General features: G+C 44.6%; 1 protein-coding gene and 1 pseudogene across 5 annotated transcripts; both read right to left on the reverse strand.

The window, feature by feature from the left end:
* Window positions 1-343: 343 nt before the first annotated feature.
* On the reverse strand, window positions 344-22157 carry WSB2 (WD repeat and SOCS box containing 2). 5 transcript variants are annotated; one of them, XM_012756471.3, is made up of 9 exons: window positions 22031-22157; window positions 15191-15359; window positions 7975-8219; window positions 7707-7838; window positions 5707-5807; window positions 3411-3583; window positions 2598-2708; window positions 2372-2479; window positions 344-1767 (listed from the first exon to the last, which is right to left on the reverse strand). In XM_012756471.3, the coding sequence occupies exons 1-9, from the start codon at window positions 22041-22043 to the stop codon at window positions 1605-1607; spliced, it is 1215 nt and encodes a 404-aa protein (XP_012611925.2). In that variant the 5' UTR covers window positions 22044-22157; the 3' UTR covers window positions 344-1604. The 5 variants fall into 5 exon arrangements, with proteins under 5 accessions (XP_012611925.2, XP_012611926.2, XP_075852722.1 ...); XM_012756472.3 differs by having other exon boundaries at window positions 15191-15356; window positions 22031-22125; XM_075996607.1 differs by lacking the exon at window positions 22031-22157 and adding an exon at window positions 20951-21728.
* LOC105866858 (L-fucose dehydrogenase pseudogene) lies at window positions 3590-5700 on the reverse strand (annotated as a pseudogene).
* Window positions 22158-22869: the final 712 nt, after the last annotated feature.

The raw sequence follows: 22869 nt of genomic DNA on the forward strand, positions 1-22869 counted from the left end.
TATTAAAACCTTCTGTCTCTGATATCACAGAAGAACTTTCTTTAGAGACTATTCTTTATAAAGGTGTTCAATTCTTAAGCTGTCAAAAGGGAGCAGTTATTTCATTTATTTCTGGAGGACCTGTTACCCAAAGACACCAGCAAAGTTTAAATCTAGTAGCCAAGCAGGGCTTAAATTCATCCAGAGCCTCTCATACTCCATCCTCTGCGTGTGATATTTCAAGATAATCATGAAATTTAAAAGTTTTATTTAAATTTAAATCCAGTCCCAGCTCTTCTGTTGTACGACTTGTTTTAAAAGGGGATTTTTTTTTCTTAATGGAAAAAATGAGACAGAGCGCCAAAAGGTTTTAACTGGTTTTTTTTTCCTTCAATGAAAGCCTCTCATTTTGAAAAGATGTTTTTCTTCAAGCAACAGAGGTGGTAGAGGAAATTCCTCAACTTTCTCAAGTCATATAACAGTTCACTGGCCTCCATAAAGCACCAATTAAGAAAGCTAAAGAATAAGATGTTGCATTTCTTTTAAAATAATTTAAAATATATTAAATTTTCCTAAGGCAGATTTTGCTTGAATGAGGTGTCTTGATTAGGTCACTACATGCCACTGAAGGAGAACAGTACTTTTAAGGAGTTATTTCTGTTTGGGGGTAGAGTTGAAACCAGCTGATTAATCTAATGAGGTTAAGCAGCAAAGACAGATCTCGTACACAAGAGTATCAGCTAAATCATGACAACACCAATTCTTTACACAGTTAAGACACATCTTTGCAACTGTTCAATTTAAGTACTATGGTTTTTAGATATCATCAAGAAAAACACAATTGTACCTTAACATCTGTTGAGAAAATACAAATAAATATGATGCTAATAAATGGCAACTGACCACTCAGTAGCTATTTGAACAGTCATGCAGTTTAGAAATACACCCTTGTATAATCTGACATACAAATTGGTCATCTGCACATGCACACCATTAAAAAAAAAAAAGCCAATAATAGTGTCTGGATCAGTCAGGAGCATAGCCTGATTCCCCTGTAATTTAGTTAAGCTAATACCTCATACCACATGGCTCCATGAAAACTTTGTCCTGCTGGTCAGAAGGGAGCCAGAGGAAGGAAAGGAAAGTGACCCTGACCATAGCAGGAGAGAGAACTTGAAACAATGCTACCACTGCATTGGCAACGCAAGGATGATAGTATGAGGCAGAAGTCATACTTCCCAGTTGAGGGGATGTGACCCTCTCTGCCACCTAAGAGGCTCTGGAAGCCTACTTACTTTTATAAAAACATCAATAACTGCACTTTGAATCAAAACGACTAGGAAGAGTTCAACACTTGCTATTCATAACAGGACACAGATTAAAGGTGCCAAAAGGTTTGGCTCTGTTGCCACAGAAGTGGAATCGCTTCTAAGACTGACTTTCACATGCCATGGAGAGAAAGATCCATGACTAGTCCGCTGGAATCTGGTTTTGCTACATTCTATTCACAATCCCAAAGAAATGCTATTTTAGCCCATGACCAGATGTTTGGTCCATTATTTCAGCTACTCCTTTGCCAAGATTTATCCTGCTACAAAGAAAACAAGTAAGGTAAGTAGCGTTGCTTAAAAAGTCCTGTATGTAAGGAACTCTTTCATCTTCTTGGGGATTGGCAGTGCTAGGACTTGGTAAGTTGTTAGGAAACTTCGAAGGGCTTTCCGGCATAAGTGCTTCAGTGAGGATAGGACCCTAGGAGCTGTCCAGAATTGGACATGGCCATCTCTCGTCCTGAAACAAAACAGAAACCAATGCTACATTTAGACAGACCTTGGAAGTTCATGTTTTCATTGTGATGGATATTATTTCTACTTTGCCTCCAGATAGCAGGAGACTCCAGAGAGTGAAATGTAACCTTGACCATGGTAATGGATTTAAAAGCTATGGTTCTAAATAATTAAGGCTGCTGATAGGATAAGAACTCAAGACATCTTTGATACCAGAGTGCTGTTAGCACAGACCTTTCTAAGTCAGACTGCTATTACAGTTCAAAAGTAATAGAAGTAAGAGTGCCACCTACTGAATTATACATGTTTCCTATAAGGTGGTCTCTTTGCCCTAAATGGTTTCCCATATAAATTTTGCATCACCTTAACTTAGGATTCCTTGCATCACCTTAACTTGGCCCATGAGGTGGCATGAATTGTAGGTCTTTAATCGTATTTAGGTTAAATATTAAGAGTAAATGATAATACTGACAGAATATTTGAGTTTTACATAATCTTGGATTTCCTTAAAGGTTTCCTCATGGGCAAGAACATTCTAGATGCTTTCTTTCCTTAAAAAACTACATGGCAGAAACCACTACCCATCTGTTCAGCTAATAGATACATACCCTGTGGCAATAACTCCACCATGTGGAAAAAATGTGCAGCAAAGACCATTGGTCATAGGAGCAAATGCAATTGGAGTTTTCACTTCCAGGGCCCAGATCCTGAGGAGTCTAGATGAGAGAGAGGGACACAGTTGTACATTGGCCAACCCGGGGCCACACAGCGAGGGTCATGCTGCCACTGCTTGCAAGCGCTTGCTCTGAGGCTGCGTAGAGATTTCTCTGTTACCTGTCATCTGCCACGGTAGCAAGGTACAAGCCTTCTGGAGAGAAGCACACGGATCTTAGTGAGCTAATGTGGACATCGCTGTCTTCCATGCCAGGGTCGACCGGGCTGTGGCTGAGAAGGAAAGACACAGAAGAGTGGGCCTGGAGTCCCCTACCACCCTGCACCCTTGCCCCAGGCCAAACTGCCACGGCTAGGAGAAGCTCAAGACACATCTTGTGCCTCTTATGAAAAACCTTGGGATTTGCAGACTGGGAAAGGGGGCATATCAGAAGGCTCTAAGTGTCATGTGGAGGGGCCACAGGGCTCCTAACACTTCCCCATGCTAATTTCCTTATGCAAAGTAGGTCAGCCCTCACTGGAATGCCACAGTACACACTGCAAGTCTTTTTTAGGCTAAGATACATGATAATTATAGGACTACCCATTACTTGCTTCATAAAACAACAGACAAAGGGGAAAAGTAGTTCAAGTTTGTGAGAACATGAAAACTCATTTTGGAAATAACAGTTTCTATACAGGGATCATTCTGAACTTGCTACTACAGTTATTAGTAAATGGAAATAACAAGTCATTTAGAGGTTTCATAACGCCGAATCCAGAGCACAGACAGCCTCCTAAACTAGAAGACTGAAGACGCTCAGGTCTTATTTAGAGGCTTAACTGACAATGAAATACTAATAAACATTTAACCCACTGTGCCTTGTTATCCAGGTTGCCCCCATGTCCCAGACGCTAAGAGGGACATGTCCATTCCCAGGGATGTTTCTCATCAGTCTACCCACAAGGAAGCCATAGCTGGGATTCAGTCTTTACCGGAGTGACCTCAGCTTTTCACCAGTGTAGGGGTCCCACATAATCACATTGGTGTCATAAGAAGCTGTGACAAGCAAGGCTGAGTCCGGGGAAAAGTCACAAGAGACAACACTGCTTTGGTGGCCTTCTAGCTTCCGGATTAACGTGTAGGACCGCATGCTCCATAGAAAGACCTGTGGGAAGTAACAGGTGCCTGGTGAGGGGCAGAAACAAAGTCTTAGAACTCCAACGGGGGAGGGTTTGAAAGGCCCCTCTGCAGGCCGTTCCCCTTTCTACTGTTCTGCCAGAACCTATCAGACAGGTTTAAATAGAGTAACGGAATTTTTGAGGCATTTAACCAACGCACATGGTCAAGGAGCTCACTTTAAGGGAGAATAAGCTGGGCCACCTGAGGAAGGCCGCCAGCCGGACTTGTATCTGTAGAAGCTTCTGAGCCCTGTTTGCAAAGAGGGTGGTACGTGCTGATGCAGAACTAGGCCAAGTGCCATCTTGTTCCACTGAAAACCAAAAACGGGTCAGAAGTGAACTCTGGGGCCACTCCACAGAGCAGAGGCAGCCTGCCAAGCCACTTCACGCCCCCCACCTTGCTCACAGAACCGTGGAAATCTGTCTTAGGCTGCACATCAGACCTAGCTCATCACTTTAAACCTTTCTGAGCACTAAAAGGAGGATTTTATTCGCTTTCCTTTAAGAAAACTCACCTTCCATAGTTCCAAGCTTCAAATGAATGATTAATCACCTGGGCTGTACCAAATAGTGAACTCTTAACTTTCCCTTCAGTCACAGCAAAGGGCTCAAGGCAAACACAAAATTCAAACAGAAACTGTTCCCAAACTGTTCTTGGGTTTCCAATACTTTTCTTTTTTGTTTTTAAATAACAGGATTTCAAGACAAAGGTCAACAAATAACTGCATATGTCATAATTTGAATTGAAAATCCTAATTAGATGGTTCAAAGGAAATTTGGATCTGCATGTTGGTTTTTGTTTTTTTTTATCCTTCCGGCTGCAAATTGCTTTTATGGGAAACTACAGGGCGATCTGGCACATTCCTAAGTGGTCTTGAAGTCTAAGGGGTTGGAGGAGGCAGATGGTGCAGGTTGGATTTGGGGGGAGGGGAGTCCTAGACAGGGAGTCCCAGGTGGACATGTGAGAAATCACCAATGAGTAGGAGGGATGTCCATGGGGGTGCCCGGACCGGTCTTGCGCCATAGCCCAGCTCTGCACGGCCCATCAAAAACAGGTTGATGCCTGTGCAGAAGGTAGCTCCAGAGTCCAGGAACGCTGCCGCAGCCCCCACCTCAGCGGGCTGGGCCAAGGTGCCCTCTAGGACTGTGGCCCTGCGGTCAGGTGTTGAGGCTGCCAACTCCTCCCATAGTGGGGGGTCCAGATGTTTCCTGGGGAGATGCAGTTGACTTGGACACTGTATTGACTCTCATCCAGGGCCAAGGCATTGGTCATGGCTGTTACTGCCCCCTTGGTGGCCACATAGGGAATTGACTGGGACTGGCCAATCGTCGCTACCAGGCTGGAGATGTTGATGCTGTTCCCCTGGGTCTTCCGCAGGTGGGGAAGGGTGTACTTGGTCACGCTGTAAACCCCCAGCAGGTTCAGCTCCAGCAGCTGGCAAAAACCGTTGGTGGTGGTCTCCATGAGCCGCTGTTCCACTGGGTGGTGACCGGTGTTGTTGACCACACAGTCCAGGCGGCCGAACTGGCGGATGGTCTCGGAGATCCGAATCCTCACATCTTCTTCCCAGGTCACGTCACAGTGGATAAAGACAACTCCAGGAAGCTCCTCCTCCAGGGCCCGACTGCCAGGATCTTCTTGTCACAGATTATCACTTGGGCCCCGGTGTCCACGAAGGGCCTCACGATCCCGGCTCCAATGCCCCGTCCACCCCCAGTCACGATCACCACCTTCCCGGCATAGCTCCTTCCTGTGGCCATTTCGAGTCTCTCTCGGTCACTCACTCGGGGCCTCTTTCCACCTCCAAAGTCTCTGCATGTGGGTTTTAACTTTTAAAATCTTAGACTCTAAGGCGAAAAGAAATGTTTAAAGCCACCCGTTTCCCATTTTGTAAAGGGAAACAGCCCTTTGATGACAGGTGAGACTTACTTCCAAATATCTCCTCTGGGTTCATATCACAGTGCAAATCACAAAGGCACTGCCAGCGAGCCTTCTGATGGGGCCAATTTGCAGGTGGATTTTGAGGGTACTCTGTTTCTTTCCCCTCACACAAGGCTGCTGCGTCAGACCTGTGTCTCACTGAACTAAAGAACAATGTTGGAGACTCACCGACTTCTCTCCAGCTGCTGAGCACAACATGCTACAGTCTGGCGAAATGGAACAGCAGTAAACCCACTGCAGGTGGCCCGATAACACCTGAATCTGTTTACCTAGCAGGAAAAAGCAGCAAACGGTGAGCCAAGCCTCAAAATAACAGAGCAGGAAATCTGAAGAATTGGGAGAACTGGTAGCAATGACCTCACATCCAATATATCCATCAGTTCTCTATCAGCTGGGCCCTAAGGCCCAAATTTTAATGCAGAGAAAGAAATATGGCCAGACTTGCCATTTGAACACCCCTAACCTGTAAATATGATAGTCTAAAATCCCAGGGAAATCACTACCTATGGTTTCACCAAAATCTACCAGATCACCAGGGCAAAGGGTGTACATAAATAAGGGACTCTTTGATAGCAAAGCATATTCTTTTTAGGTCCCTCAACCACCTCCAGTACTCTGAAGCATCTTTCCCAATTTTAAGAGTGTTTATCTTCAGTTCTCCCTCATTTAAAGTCTGTAATGGTTTTCCCATTGTCACATGGATCCGACTCCAGACTGTCCCCCTCCTCCCACCTCGCCAGGGTGTCCAGATGGGCAGTGGTGTGGAGTAATTTGAGGTACATGCTCTGGAGTCAGACAGCTTGGGTTTGAATCCTGGCTCCACTGCTTACTCAGCACATAACCTGGGGTGACTCATGCAATCTCTCTCCAGTTCTCAGTTTTTTTAAAAAAACCAAATGCCCATCCATAGGGGCTGGGTGGATAAACAGTGACATATCTACTCTGTTAATGCAGATGGAATGAGAGATATAGATCTTCCATGGGGTACTGTTTAATGAAAAAAAAGCAAGATGCAGAAAAATGTAAACAATATATGATTCCATTTTTGTAAAAGAATGACCCCCAACCCATGGATGTAAGCATGTGTGCACAGGATTGTGCAATATAGAGAACAATAGGGAAGGCTATATACTGCGCTCTTAACGTGGGTTACCAGGTTGCAGGGGAAGAGGAGATGATGCAATGGGGAGAGGGCAAGAGAGGGAGAATGGACAGGAAGTACCCAATGGAGATTTCTACATCAGCAGTTCTGAACCTGGGGAGACTTTGCCCTCCATGGGACATGGGGCAACGTCTAGAGACATTTTTGGTTGTCATGACTGGAGAGGATGCTACTGGCATCTAAAGAGAAGAGGCCAGGGATGCTGCTCAGTGTCTCACGGTGCACAGGGAAGTCCCCAACAAAGGACCATGAGCCAAAAATATAAGTAATGCCAAGGATGAGAAAATCTGTTCTAGATTATGTATTTTCAATCAGGGCAATGTCACCTCAAGGGTGTGAAAACTGGTTCTTGGTGGCCAAAAAAATCTTACATTGTTTTATGAACAAAGTATAGATGTGCACTCAGTACATAAATGGATATATAATATATCTTTCTTATTAAATATCATCAATAAGGCCAGGTGAGGTGGCTCACGCCTGTAATCCTAGCACTCTGGGAGGGCAAGGCAAGAGGACTGCGTGAGCTCGGGAGTTCAAGACCAGCCTGAGCAAGAGCGAGACCCCCATCTCCAATAAAAATAGAAAAAATTAGCCAGGCATGGTGCATGCCTATAGTCCCAGCCACTCGGGAGGCTGAAGCAGGAGGATTGCGTGAGCCCAGGAGGTTGAGGTTGTAGTGAGCTATGATCATGCCATTGCACTCTATCCGGGGTGACAGAGAGAGACTCTGTCTCCAAAAAAAAATCATAAGTAAACATACAGTTTATCATTGGAATCTCTTTCACTTTATCTTTCAGTTTATCATTGAAATCTCTTTCACTTAGTACAATGTGTCTTTGGGACAGGAGGAGGTACAATTAGGAAAAAATGCCTACAATGCCTCCTTAGGAGGCACTAACAGAAAGTCAAAGAACACCATTTTAGATAAACATGACATTGGTAAAGTGGAGACAGGAGCAAAAAACAGTATTTTTGGAATTGCCAAGTCATTTCATCACCTCCATACCATGTTTATTCAGGTCCCAAATTCGAAGAGTCTTATCCCGTGACGCAGAGACCAAAATCAAACTGCCACTGGGTGTGAAGCTCAGATCTCTCACGACATCCTGGTGGCCGGTAAGATTCAAAAGCAGGAGCCCTAGTGTGAGAACAGGAGTACTCAGTCAGCAGGAGAGGTGCCCGCCACAGCCACGCCCCTCAGCCAACTGGGGTGGGGGTGGCCCCAACATGCACTAGAGCCTCCCAGGACCTCGTGCCAGCCAGGAATGACTTACCTGTCTGCACCTCCCAAATCTTGATCTGCCCATCGTTGAGTCCCGTAGCAAGGATCAGGCAGGAGATATCTGGCACTTGGGGATGGTGGCGTGCCCAGAGCTTCCTGCTAGGTAGCGATGGCCATGGGCTGAAGGCCAACCCCCAGACAATCTGCCCACAGTCCAGCGTCTTCTCCTTTGGGCTGCCTCGTCCTTTGGTCTCATTTTTGCTACTTCGACTTTTGGCTTCGAACCCTTTAGGGATGCTGGGGGAAGCAGAAGTTTCTTAATGAGTCTGCAATTGTTACCAAGTCAACCAACTTTTCATCCTGGGACATCTAAGATTTTAAAGTCCTAAAAACAAATTGGCCTTTGATGAACTCTGATGTGACTTTTCTTTTTGTTTCTTTTTAAGTGTTCTGGCCAGGCACAGTGGCTCACGCCTATAATCCTAGCACTCTGGGAGGCCAAGGTGAGAGGACTGCTTGAGCTCAGGAGTTTGAGACCAGCCTGGACAACACAGGGACAAGCCCCTGTCTCTAGAAAAAATAATTAGCTGGGGCATGGTGGCGTGTGCCTGTAGTCCTACCTAGTTGGGAGACTGAGGCAGGAGGATCACTTGAGCCTAGGAGTTGGAAGCTGCAGTGCATGATGGCTCTCAAAAAAAAAAAAGTGCATGTAACAGAGGCTTGACAGGTCTTGGCCCATCTCATTTGTGACAGACCTGCAAATGGGTGACCTGCAGTGTGGGTTAACTAGGACACAGATGCTCTAGGGAGCCATATACTTGCACAGAAAGTTCTCTTGGGTTTCTATCCATGGAAGGAAAGATAACTCAGTTTTTCTCATGAGGAAGCGAGCATACAGTAGGTTTGGAACTAGGATAGAACTTGGAACCTGAATACCCATCCACCACTCTCCTGCCTGAGTTCCCTCCTTCTAACTTAGAAATCCCCAAGGAGCTGGAAAACAAACCCCTTTCTTGCCAATACAGTTTGTTTGGTACGTGTTGATTTCTACCTTCCCACATTACATTCCAACAAATTAATGAGGCTCTTTCCTTTACTTCCCTGATGGTAACCAGCACAGAAACCAACCAGCAGGGTAGCAACAGAGAAAAAGAACTCACAGAGCTGTTCAGAGGTGCCCTGTCCTGAAAGATCTCTTAGCCCAACCCTCTCCTACATTCCACTTATGGTGAAATAGGCCCACATAAGCTAAGGCTCAATCCCTGAGACACAGAGCCCTGCCCACCACTACACCTGGGAGACAATGTCCCCCAGGCACGAGCAAGTAGACAACCCTGTGGTTTAGCCTGAGGTACACTTTGCCGACACAAATAAAGGTCCCACTTTCCTATGTGACCCTGACTACACTCTGGTATGTCAAACTGGGGGAAATGGAGATGAGAGAGCTGGACCCCAGGACGAGTTCAGATTTGGTTCCATAAGAGTTCTCAAAGAGCTAAAAATAGATCTATCATTCAATCCAGCAATCCCACTATTAGATATCTACCCAAGAGAAAACAAAGCATGATATAAAAAAGACATCTGCACTCGTATGTTTTTTTTTTTTTGAGACAGAGTCTCGCTTTGTTGTCCAGGCTAGAGTGAGTGCCGTGGTGTCAGCCTAGCTCACAGCAACCTCAAACTCCTGGGCTCGAGCGATCCTTCTGCCTCAGCCTCCCGAGTAGCTGGGACTACAGGCATGAGCCACCATGCCCGGCTAATTTTTTCTATATATATCAGTTGGCCAATTAATTTCTTTCTATTTATAGTAGAGACGGGGTCTCGCTCTTGCTCAGGCTGGTTTTGAACTCCTGACCTTGAGCAATCCGCCCACCTCGGCCTCCCAAGAGCTAGGATTACAGGCGTGAGCCACCGCGCCCGGCCTGCACTCGTATGTTTTCACAGTACTATTCATAATAGCAAAGTTCTAGAACTTACGTGTCCACTGACAAATGATTAGGTAAAGAAAACGTGTTATATATATATATATGTTTGTGTGTGTGTGTGTGTGTACACCACATTTGAATACTATAGCTGAATAATCACTCAGCCATAAAAAAAGAATGAAATATCTTGTACAGCAATGTAGAAGGAAGTGGGGCCATTACCCTAAGTGAAATGACTCAGAAACAGAAAGTCAAATACTGTGTGTTCTCACTTGTATGTGGCAGCTAAACAGTGAGTACACATGTACATACAGAGTGCAATAATAGACACTGGAGACACCAATAGGTGGGAGGTTGAGAGAGGGGTGAGGGATGAAAAATGACCCATCAGGTACACTATTTGGGTGATGGGTATGCTAAAAGCCTCAACTTCACCACTGAGCAATATATTCATGTAACAAATATGCACTTGTACCCCCTAAATCTATTTTCAAAAAAACCTATTTCTCAGTCCATGAGAAATCCTATACTCAATGTATACATGGCTGGGCCTCTTTATGTATTACATGTATTCCCAAAAAGTAGTAAGTAAATCACATTTTTGTCAACTGTGTGGTGAAATATATGAAAGAATTTTAACCAAGTTCACCTGAAAAATTAGAAGGAAGGAACTGACACAAGTGTAGGCTCCTCCACCTCTAAAACTCTTAGTCTAAATCAGAGGTTGGCAAACAAGGGCCAGGTCAGCAATCTGTTTTTGTTTTTTATCTTTCGACAATCTATTTGTCAGTATTTTTAATTAAGGTATAGTTGACAAAATTATATATATTTATGGTGTACAGCATGATGTTCTGATATAGTTATACATCATGAAATGGTTATATCAAGCATATCTATCCCTTCACATACTTATCATTTTGTTGTAAGAACATTTAGGATCTACTCTCGGAGTCCACTTGCTCAAGGCTTCTTGGGCATGGCTCCAGGTAAAAAAAAAAACAAACTACTCTCAGCAATTTTCAAGCATAAAATACATTATCATTAACTATAGTCACCATGCCATCCTGTCTAAATGAAACTTTGTACCTTTAACCAACATTTCGCCATTCCTTCTCCTACTCCAGCTAACCATTCTGCTCTCTGCTTCTGTAAGTCTGACTTTTTTAGATTTCACATGTAAGTGAGATCATGCAGTATTTGTCCCTCTGTGCCTGGCTCATCGCATCTAGCATAAAGTGCTCTAGGTTCAACCATGTTGTCATAAATGGCAGGATTTTGTTTTTGTAAATAAAGTTTTATTGGAACACTGCCATATTCATTTGTTTATGTACTATCTGAGATTGCTTTCATGCTATAACAGCAGAGTTAAGTAGTTGAGACAAAGACCTTATGGCCTGCAAAGCCTAAAATTTTCACTGTCTGGGTCTGAACAGAACAATTTGCTGACCCCCTGGTCTAAATGGCCACATTTGATGTAGTCTGAAAATTTATTTTTGCAACACAATCTGAACATAATCGTGACTGTCATTTCAATCAGCCGCCTATCCACATACTGCCCAGACCTGACTGGCTCTGGCCCGAGTTTGCCATCATAGGAAGAAGCACATAAAAGGCAGGCTATGGGAAGAGGTTTAGGACAGCTTGCAAACTCCAAAGTTACCTTTCTTTCATTTTTTATAAAATCCTGATTTCTGTATTTGAATTTAGAGTTACACCTGTAGCTACTTCATTCCAAAAGAATTAAGGCACATTTCCATATTATTTCATTTTAATATCATAAATGTAATTTTTCTAGAAAGCGATACTAAAATTTCCATTTTACAGGTTATTAACTTTACTGGGGTCACAAAATCAGGGCAAAACTGGAACTAGAACTCAAGGCCTGGGTATCCTAGCCTAGTGCTCAACCAATACTCTGAATTTCTGAGTTTACTGATAATCAAAAAATGAGTTACGTGAGAGGCAGGGAGGCAGGAGCATGGGAAGCAGCTGAGGATCCAAGAGAGATTCACTGGCAGAATTTAGCATCACTGAAATTAAGGTTTCTAAAAACTTTATTTCTAAAGGTATACAATTATTTGGTTAATATCAATTATTTGCTCAATATCAAAAGCACTATATGATTTTTTTAAATGTATAACCCTAACAATAATATAAATGCCCCTGTGAGAATGTAAATCTCCCTGTTAAAGGACTTTAAAAATAATAATTAGGCCGGGTCGCGGGTGGCTCACGCCTGTAATCCTAGCACTCTGGGAGGCTGAGGCAGGCAGATTGCTCGAGGTCAGGAGTTGGAAACCAGCCTGGGCAAGAGCAAGACCTCGTCTCTACTATAATTAGAAAAGAAATTAATTGACCAACTAATATATATAGAAAACATTAGCTGGGCATGGTGGCACATGCCTGTAGTCCCAGCTACTTGGGAGGCTGAGGCAGCAGGATTGCTTGAACCCAGGAGCATGAGGTTGCTGTGAGCAAGGCTGACACCATGGCACTCACTGTAGCTAGGGCAACAAAGCAAGACTCTGTGTCAAAAAAAGAATAATAATAAAAAATAAAATAAATAAATAAAAATAATTAGTTTAAATTACAAAAATAAGAGAAACATGGGGGAAATTAGAAATGAGACAAATAATAAAGTAAAAATTACCCATAATCCTAACACCATTCTAAACATTTCACTACAAATTTTTATTTGCATGATGTACATATGATTTTAAAAAACAAATTTGGGATCATATTGCATACATGGTTTTATAGCCTCCTTTTCTCAATAAGCCTTATACTGTAAGCATTTCAACAGGTTATTATTCTTCAAAATGTATGATTTTCCCTCAAACCAGTAACTTCTCATAAAACATATTAAACAATAACACTTCTCTCATTACATTAAATAACATATGCAAAAAGTGTTAAAATTCAAATATCTTTTTACATTTTACTTAATACTGAAAGGATATATTTACCTATAGTAATGATATATTTGAATGTAAGAGTGATTTTTAAGAAAACAGTTTTTCCATATTATACTTTAAAAAAAAACTTTTTCAGATTATAAATTTATATAGTTTACTTAAATATAAATTTACATATACAAATCTGGTATGAAGGAGAGTTCCTTGTATTTAGAATGGGGAACAATAAACAATAAATGACTTTGGCATTATCATTAAACTGACCACAAAAGGAACTGAAAATTGTGATTAAAAACACATAGCCATCGTAGATGGCTGCAAAAATATCATATGGAAATGCTACAATCTCCTTAAGTATCCTCTCATCATTGGATTTTAAGCTGTTTCTAATTTTTTACTACTATATAATTAATTTCATGATGAAAATCAGTGTATATAAATAGATGACCCCATTTCTGAGATTCCTAATAGCCAGAAGAACATTTTTAAGGTCTTTAATGCATTTTGCCAAATAACCTTCCTTCCAGAAACTGCACAAATATATATCCCTCAACCCCAACAGTGTTCAGAGTACCTACATCAGCAATTATTGTCAGCATTATCTCTTATCAAGGCAACAAGTTTCAGACTGAACTTATAAAAAGCTTAAATCTAATATGCTATTTGTGAAAAATGGTTAAAGCAAAACAAATGAGACCCTCAACAACAGAAACCATATTTGATTTATCTAAGGATTTTCAGCCCCTAACTCAGCGTTTGGCAAAGAAAATTTACAACTGTTGGCTGAATAAATGAATGTAGACATAGAGTTGCCACGTGATAAATGAAAAGATACAGAAGTTGGGTCATCTGACTGGGAATGCACAGCATTCCAACACTTGGACCTGCCCATCCCAAAGAAAGAAAAACTAGTATCAGAAACTATACTTGGCCAGGCACGGTGGCTCATGCCTGTAAACCTAGCACTCTGGGAGGCCAAGGCAGGAGGATCGCTCAAGGTCAGGAGTTCGAAACCAGCCTGAGCAAGAGCGAGACTCCATCTCTACTAAAAATAGAAAGAAATTAATTGGCCAACTAAAAACATATAGAAAAAAAAAATTAGCCTGGCATGGTGGCACATGCCTGTAGTCCCAGCTACTCGGGAGGCTGAGGCAGAAGGATTGCTTGAGCCCAGGAATTTGAGGTTGCTGTGAGCTAGGCTGACACCATGGCACTCTAGCCAGGGCAAAATAATGAGACTGTCTCAAAAAGAAAAAAAAAAGAAACTATACTTGATCAATAATAAAAAGACAAATACCTAATTTAAAAATGGGCAAAAGATCTTAATAGACATTTCTCCAAAGAAGGTACACGAAGGGCCAATAAGGACATGAAAAGATGTTGCACATTAGTAGCCATCAGGGAACTGCAAATCAAAACCACAAAGATGCCCCTTCACATCCACTAGGTTGGCTAGGCTACAACTGAGAAGACAGACAATAACAAGTGTTAGCAAGGACATGGAGAATTTGAAATTCAAATATGCTGCTGTGGGAAACAGTGCAGCCACTTTGGAAAACAGCCTGACAATTCCTCAACGGTTAAACATAGAAAACACATGTCCACCAAAACCATGTACATAGATGTCCACAGCAGCATTATTCGTAAACAAAATTTGGCATCTCCATACAATACAATATTATTTGGCAATAAAAGGAAATGGAATACTGATGTACAACATGGCTGAACTGGGAAAACAGTGTGCTAAGTGAAAGAAGCTATCAAAAAAGGCTGCATATTGTATGATTCCATTAGTAGGAAATGTCCAGAACAGGCAAATCTATAGAGATAAAAAGCAGATTAGGGGCTGATCCAAGGTAGTGAGTTATCTCACTTGATTGTTCACAGTCAGTTACAGATTGAACTCCTTGTTCTACTATTTTCCCTCCTTCTCTCTACTATAATTAACTAGTCTTAAAAAAAATCTTAAAAAAAATTTTTTTAATCAAAAAAAATAAAAAGAAAACAAAAGCAGATTGGAGGTTGTCTGGAGAGCTGGAGGGTGGGGGTGGACTAGGGGAATTGACAGATATAAGCTAAGGGATGGGGTTTCTTTTTAAGGTAATAAAAATGTTCTCACATTGGTTATGGTGATAGACACACAACTCTGAATATACTAAAAGCCACTGTACACTTTAAATGTGCCAACTGTTTGGCATATAAATTACATCTCAATAAAGCTATTAAAAAAACCAACTTGGGACCAACATAATCTTGATAGAACTGACTTTGACATGTATAAAATAGGGGGCTCCAGAAACAGTCATTCTCCCTCTCCTACTCTGTCCTTGGGCAGGGAGATGGCAAAAAAACGGGGAGTAACTTGGGAAAGTGCCAATGCCCCCCATCGTGAAAATTCCCTTTGGGGCCCAGGTGCAAGAGTACTTACAACTGCTCCTCCAGTGGCCAGGGGATCAGCTTGACGATACAGTGTCCTTGAGACCAAGCGAACCAGGAGCCATCAGGAGAGAAGGCGACACTCCAGGTTTCACAGCTCGACTTCCAATCGAATTGATGGGGGCGCCCGGGCTTGAGTTCAGCCAGCAGCAGAGGTTCTTCTGGGGCAGGAGACAGCATGCTTCAGACAAGCACCCTCGCTTCCCACCACCGGGTCACAGGAAGGCCGCTGCCTCCCCAAGGCAAAGGGCAGCATTATACATCCCCAGAGGGAGTTGTCACTTAAATGACCTAGGGCAGCAACGGTAGCCACAGGCCACATTCCACTGGTTTCTCAGTCCTGGCACCTCCATGCTGGTTAACCATGACTCAGAGCAACCTTTGTGCTGGTGACCCCAGGGAATGGAGGCCTCATTTTCCTATGAATGCTTGAAGAGAAAGAAAGTGAAGAGATAAGCAGGCCAAGAATACCCTAGATGGTGCAGATTGTGAGGCCTAAGGCTCTAAAATAGCAAGGCCTTTCAATGCATTTAAGGTCTCAGCTTCAGGAACCAGGTAAAAGAAGGATTATGTGAAATTCAAAGGCTCCCTCTCACTCACCAGCATTCCACCCATCAGCAAAGCCCTGACCTTGCTTCCTCTCCCTCAGAGGTGTTGATTTCCTCTCCTCTCTCTCCTGCTTCCATCTCCTCTGTCCTGGCTTAAACTTTTGTCTCATCTTACCCAGATCTTTAGCTAGAGTCTCCGATGGGTCTTTGCCCCTAGAGATCCTGCCAAAGCTGAAACACACATCATTTCTTTCAAATACATGCCAAGGCTCCCACCAGCTTACATGATAAAAGCAACTGAGCCCAGGCCTGTCACCTGGTGCCTTCTGGTCCAGCCTACCAGTCCAGCTTGATTTCCACCACACCTCCCTGCATGCCATACTCGGCCACACAAGGGTCCTTGCCGTGTCCAGAGGAGCTCATTCACTCACCCCAGCACTCACTCGTTCTCTGCTTATGGAAATCCCACCTAGATTCACAACTAAGAAGGGCACCCTGATCTCACACTGTCAAAATGAAAATCAGTTCCACCCTGTTTATTTCATTCTCTCCTGTCTTAACCAATTTCCCTGTGCCTTACCCCCTTACCAATATTTAAGCACCGGGATAATTTAATCTTTGTTTCTCCCATGCCTAGCGCTGTATCTTGCAAAGCAGCAGGCTCTGGATTGGTGCTCCTACTTCAACTCTCTTCTCTGACAGAAGATTAACAAAATCCCACAAAGCTGGCAAGTCAAAGGCCTTCAGAATGAATTTTATGACCACTGTGATTGTGCAACATGCTAATATAAAAACTGGCTTCCATCCTGAATGAGGTCACTTCCTGATGTGTACGTTTCCCTTTAGTAGTAGTTCCAGACTTTCACCCTTTTGTGGCAGTTATCAGATAAGAGACTAATTTAAACAACCCATAGTTCCTGTTTTAAGACACACCTTTACACAAAGAGATCTCACTGAAATTAGGATGTATCTTACAATTACTTTCATTGTTAAATAGGCGGTATTTTTTTCTGTGATATTAATACATAATAGTAACACAATCAATGGTATCTTGGATTCAATTAAACAGGTGGTATAGGCCAGGCGCAGTGGCTCATGCCTGTAATCCTAGCACTCTGGGAGGCCGAGGCGGGCAGATCGCTTGAGGTCAGGAGTTTGAAACCAGCCTGAGCAAGAGCGAGACCCCTGTCTCTACTATAAATAGAAAGAAATTAACTGGCCAACTAATCTATATAGAAAAAATTAGCCGGGCATGGTGGTGCATGCCTGTATTCCCAGCTACTCGGGAGGCTAAGGCAGTAGGATTACTTGAGCCCAGGAGTTTGAGGTTGCTGTGAGCTAGGCTGATGCCATGGCACTCACTCTAGCCTGGGCAGCAAAGCGAAACTATCTCAAAAAAAAATAAAATAAAAAATAAATAGGTGGTATAGATGCATAAAAACATATATATATAAACATTTTCTGCGTTCTGATACATGCATTATAGGAAAATACACAGGTATATCTTGTTTTATAAAACAGAAGTGTTGCTGAAAATTGTCTTTAAATAGAATTTTAATGAATTGTATCAAGGCTTTGTAAAGAGACTATCATTCTTAGAGGTTCTATGTATAAATCTAGGTTTTAATATATTAGGACTAAGTGGGTGTTTTTATAGACCCAGGTAATTCCCCCTAGAAACCTGTACATGTTTCTATATGTGATCTTTTTTTTTTTTTTTGAGACAATCTCGCTTTCTTGCCTAGGCTAGAGTGCGTGCCGTGGCGTCAGCCTAGCTCACAAACTCCTGGGCTCAAGCAATCCTCCTGCCTCAGCCTCCCGAGTAGCTGGGACTACAGGCACGAGCCACCATGCCCGGCTGATTTTTATATTATATATATTAGTTGGCCAATTAATTTCTTTCTATTTTTATGGTAGAGACGGGGTTTCACTCAGGCTGGTTTTGAACTCCTGACCTTGAGCAATCCGCCCGCCTCGGCCTCCCAGAGTGCTAGGATTACAGGCGTGAGCCACCGCGCCCGGCTACATGTGATCTTTTCATTTGCACAATCACACACCTGTAGGACCACACTCCTGTGGACATGAACACTTGCATGGTAACGCGTTGGTGGTATAGTGGTGAGCACAGCTGCCTTCCATTTGCATGGTAAGACACACTTTATATTTTACATCCAAAACAGGTCTCTCAAAGTTATATAGTAATCCCTCAACGTTTTCTTCAATCTCATTATTTCTAGATATTTTCCTATAGTGACATAAACCCTAATCTGTTAATGTCTTCTTCATGCAGCCCAGGGGTTCTTCATTAGGGGTGATTTTGCCTCCTGAGGACATATGGCAACATCTGGACACATTTTTGGTTGTCACAACTGGGGGTCAGGCTACTGGCATCCAGGGACACATGTTAATGTTCTACAGTGCAGAGAACAGCCCCCACCACAAAGGATTATCTGGCCCCAAATACCAACAATGCCAAGGTTGAAAAACCTAGATGTAGTCAAATATTAACCAATGTTGACTGATCTGGGGGAACATTTTTAATTGACCTGGATGAAAATTTCTCTTTTCTTTACCTCTCAAACGAAATCCATTAGCAAGTCCTATCAAGTCTGTTTCCAAAAGACTTGCCAAATCTAACCTCTCTCCATTTCCAAGGCTACTATTCTAATCAATGGAACATCATCTCTCTTGGCCCTCTAGGCAGCCTTCCCACCACTCTCCTTGCCGCTGCTCTGGCCCCTCACCTCCCAGCGTGATCAGTTTCAATCACTCTTGAATAAAACCCAAGCTCCTCACCCTGCCCTTGCTGAGGTCCAGCATAAACTACCCCCCTTCCTTCATCTCCCACCTGGGCTTGTACATCTCCTCTCCCTGCCCCAGGATCCAGCACACTGGCCTTTTCTCCACTCTCTAATACTCTATTAGTCTCCACCTCAGGGCCTTTGCACTAGCTATTCCCTTCACCTGCAATGCCTCTCCAAGGCTGGCACCTTCCATTCATTCAGGTCTGGCTCACGTGACAACTCCTTAGAAAGCTCTCTCTGACTCCTAGTCAATCTACTTCACAACTCCTCACTTTTATTTTCTTCATAACACTCATCACCATTTGATTAATATCTACCTCACCCCTACTAGGCCATCAATTCCAGGGGAGCAGGGACCCTGTATATTTATTCCCAGTGCTGGCAGAGTTCCTGGTGGAGAGTAGGCAGTCAGTACATATTTGTTGAATAAGTATACATGGCTTACCTCTTTAAACATAAAGGAAAGAAAGCCCCTTTAAACTGTGATGCTTATGCAAACATTTCACATGAAATGCTTCTTAAACATGAGCTCTACCCAGAATTCACACTCTATTTCTGTAATTTAGGGATTTAATCTCTTGCTATTTCAGGTTCAGGAATCCAGGAGCTAAAAGAAGGAAGAACCCAGTGACTCCTGTTGACTGGAGTCTGGGCCCAAAATAAACGTGGCTGCTAGAAAAGCCGTAGTTAGGGCAGAACTTAAGACAAACAAACAAAAAAAATTAGAGCCAAGAGGATGCAGCTTCATCTGGGATTATACTTACAGTGGCCCTTGGTTAAAAGGCCTATGGATCAGGGGTTTCTCTTTTAATTTTTTAAATTGACAAATAACAATGATATATATTTGTGGTATACAATGTTTTGATATATGTACACATTGTGGAATGGCTCCATCTAGCTCATTAACATATGCATTACCTCACATACTTACCATTTTTTTGTGGTGAGAACACTTAAAATCTACTCTCAGCAATTTTCAAGTGTACAGTTCATTGTTATTTATTAACTATAGTCACCATGAGGTACAATAGATTTATGGAACTTATTCTTCCTCTATAAATGAAATATTTTGTCCTTTGACTAACATCTCCCCAATCCTCCTACCCCTCTGGATCAGGGTTTTCTAATTAAACAATGGGATGTATTTGGACAATCAGACCGGATGGGGAAAATATTTATTACAAGCCTTTTCTATGCAAGGCAATTAACCTTGACACAGAGATGGAAGCTATGACTTCAGGAGGCAGGAAGTTAGGTAATTTTTCCATACTCAGAGGACCTTTACATTAGCGGTTCCATTGCCTAGAAAGCATTTTCCCTGGTTGCTCTATTTTATTACTCAGGGATCAGTTCTCAAGTCACCTTCTTAGAGACCTTCCTGGCCCCACTCTCTAAAGGGACTCATTCACTTTCCTTTAACCCGCTAATTTTCTTTATAACCATCACTCACAGATATTTTCTCGATTGCTTATTTGTCTTTTATGTCTTTATTTTCTGTCCCTTCCTCAACTCACCAGAACTGCTATTGGGCTGCACTCTCCAATAGGGTAAATGACCACTAGGTATATGTGGTCACTCACCACCAAAAATGTGGAGGGTCAGAACTGAGATGAGCTGTTAAGCACAAAGCACACACCAGAATTTTGAAGACTTAGTACAAAAGAAGAATCTAAAACATTGCAATAATTTTTTGATTACACGTTGAAACAATTATTTTTAGATATGTTGGGTTGAAAGGGATGTAGTCTTAAAATTAATGTCATCTGTTTCTTTTTTCTTTTGTTAATGTGGCTACTTGAATATTTTAAATTACATACGTGGTTCACATCATATTTCTGTTGGCCAGGCCTGGCCTGGCACATAGCAGACACTCAATAAATATTTGTTGAATGAATAAATGAATTCTAACCACTGCTTTGAAGATTTCTTCTGTTGCCCATTGTGTTTCCTTTACAATGGGCTTTATTCAGTTTGAAAAGAAAAGTAAAAGGCTGGACTTTTTTTTTTTTTTTTTTTACAGTAGCTTGGCAGTTATCAACAACAGCTCTGCCTATACCCCCAAAACAAAGTCGTCAATCATTAGGGAAAACCCAGAACTGGAAACAGATTCCTATTAAAAAGGGAGGCTAACTACAGATTGCTTTCAGATTTAACTATAAGGAGTCAATGGAAATGACAGCGGAAGCTATAAAAAGACTCACATAAGATCCACAAGACAGTAGGGGCCATTTAAAAATAATTCTGTGGGTAACACACTCACTGAAAAGAAAGTCCTTATCTAGATGGGAAGGGAGAGCGAGCTGCCTTTTTACTGAATGCCTGACTTCAGCACACAAAGAAATGTCATTTCCTAAATTAAAAAGTAACACCACCCTAGGGAATACCCTGATTTCAACCTACCCATCCACAGTAACAGGTCATCAGCAATCAGAATCCTTCAGACCAGGATGAAGCTTGAACTTCCCTGCATGAATACACACAGAAAGGTTCCCGAACAAATTCTGAGCCCTAGGCCTTGACCTCTTTTGAGGATTTCTCCTCGGGAAACTGGCTTTAAACTCCAGGTACTTTCAGGAGTTAGGACTCCCAGAATAAATCCCAAATCTATTCCAAATGTCTATGTAAGTGGGGCTCGGGGGGAAGGTAGCTGGAAGGGAGAAGCCGGAAGGATGTCTTGAGGTTTTTTTTGCCCTTGCGTAAGAGGCACTGAGATTGTATGTTCTTTGGGGCTGGCGTGAAGGATATCCAACATTCTCTGACTTCCACACTGTTTTCTGATGGTGAAGGCAATTAACAAGCATAAAGGCAAGTCCCACAGGCATCAGTGTCTCCTAAACTTGCCTGATTACACATCCCCCGCGCCACCCACCTCCACTGAATTAGTCTCTAGTGGGAGAGGCTCAAAATACATTGTTTTAACAGGGACCCCAGACCCCATTTTTATGAATAGGCAAGTTTGGGAGGCTCCCAGCCACCCACTGAGGCGGGTACTATCATTAGCCCATTTAGCAGACACAAAATTGAGACGTGGTGGGGGTGGTTAAGAGGCTGGTCCACAGTCACGGTCACTCAGCTTATAGGGGCAGAGCTGACTGCCATCCAGACCCTGGGAGCCTGTCCCCTGGCACCTGGGCACGCGCCCTCTAGGGAACCCCCTTTTAGGGCTTGGCGCCCCCCTGCGTCCCACCCGGCGCCCCCGCTCTGTCCCGGGGGTGGGGTCCCCTCCCGCGCAACCCGGATCTCCCGGGTCCTGTCGGCGGTGGCAGCGGCGTGGCGGCCGCTGACAGCGAAAGTGAAACAAAGCTGGGCGCCGGGCGCGCACCCCCGCCGCCGCCACCCCCCGGCCGGACGCCCCCGCCGCGGCCGGGCCCCGCCCCCGCCCCCGCCCGGCCGAGCCCGCCCCGGGGTCGCCTCCCGCTCCCCGGGGAGAACGGGCCTCGGCCCCGCGGGGCGGCAACGGGCGCGCCCGGCCCCACTCACCTCCGGCCTCCATGGAGGACGCGCGCGGCCCCCGCAGCAGGCGGCGGGCGCCTCAGCCCCCCGGGCCGCGGGCCCTCATGCCGCCCCCGCGCCGCCCGCGCCCGCGCCCGCCCCGGCCCCCGCCCCGCCAGCCCCGGCCCGGCTGCCGCCGCCGCGCCCGCAGCGCGGAGAGGCCATCAGCTGCTTCCCGTCACATGGCGGCGGCGCGGGCGGGGACGCGGGGCGGGGCGCGGCGGGAAGAGGACGGCGCGCGCGGGGGGCGCTGAGGGCGGCCGGGGGCGCGCGGGGCGCTGAGGGGAACCGGAGCCGCGCCGAGGGGAACACGGGGACAGGGAAAACCCGGAGGGGGACAGAAGCCGGCTCAGGGAACGCGGGGGGCGGGGAGGACGGGGACAAAGCTGGGCCGAGGGGAAAACAGGGGCGGGATAAAACGGGGGGGAGCATTGTTTAAAAGTAATAAAATCTGGGGTGACGGAGAGAAGCCGGCGCAGGGAAAACGGGGGTGGGGGCGGGGCGGGGCCGGGCGAAACCGAGGGCTGGGAGGAGCGGGGCTGAGGCGAAAACCGGGAGGGAGCGGGTAGACGCCGGGAAATGCGGGGCCTGAGGGGAACGGGGGGCGGGAGCGCCGGCGGAGCACACGCGGGCTTCGGGGAGACGGGGCGGGTGGGAGGGCGGCGTAAACGCGGGCTGCGGGGAACGACGCGAGGCGCAGTCGCCGGGCGAGGTGACGGGGTGCGGCGGGGAGCGGGAACGGAAGGGCAACGGTCGCGGGAGGGGACGCGGGGGTGGGGGAGGAGGGCAGGGTGGCCAAGGCGGGGACGAGTCAAGTCGGAAGGAGG

Source organism: Microcebus murinus, chromosome 22 (genome assembly GCF_040939455.1).
Source record: "Microcebus murinus isolate Inina chromosome 22, M.murinus_Inina_mat1.0, whole genome shotgun sequence".
Lineage (NCBI taxonomy): Eukaryota > Metazoa > Chordata > Mammalia > Primates > Cheirogaleidae > Microcebus > Microcebus murinus.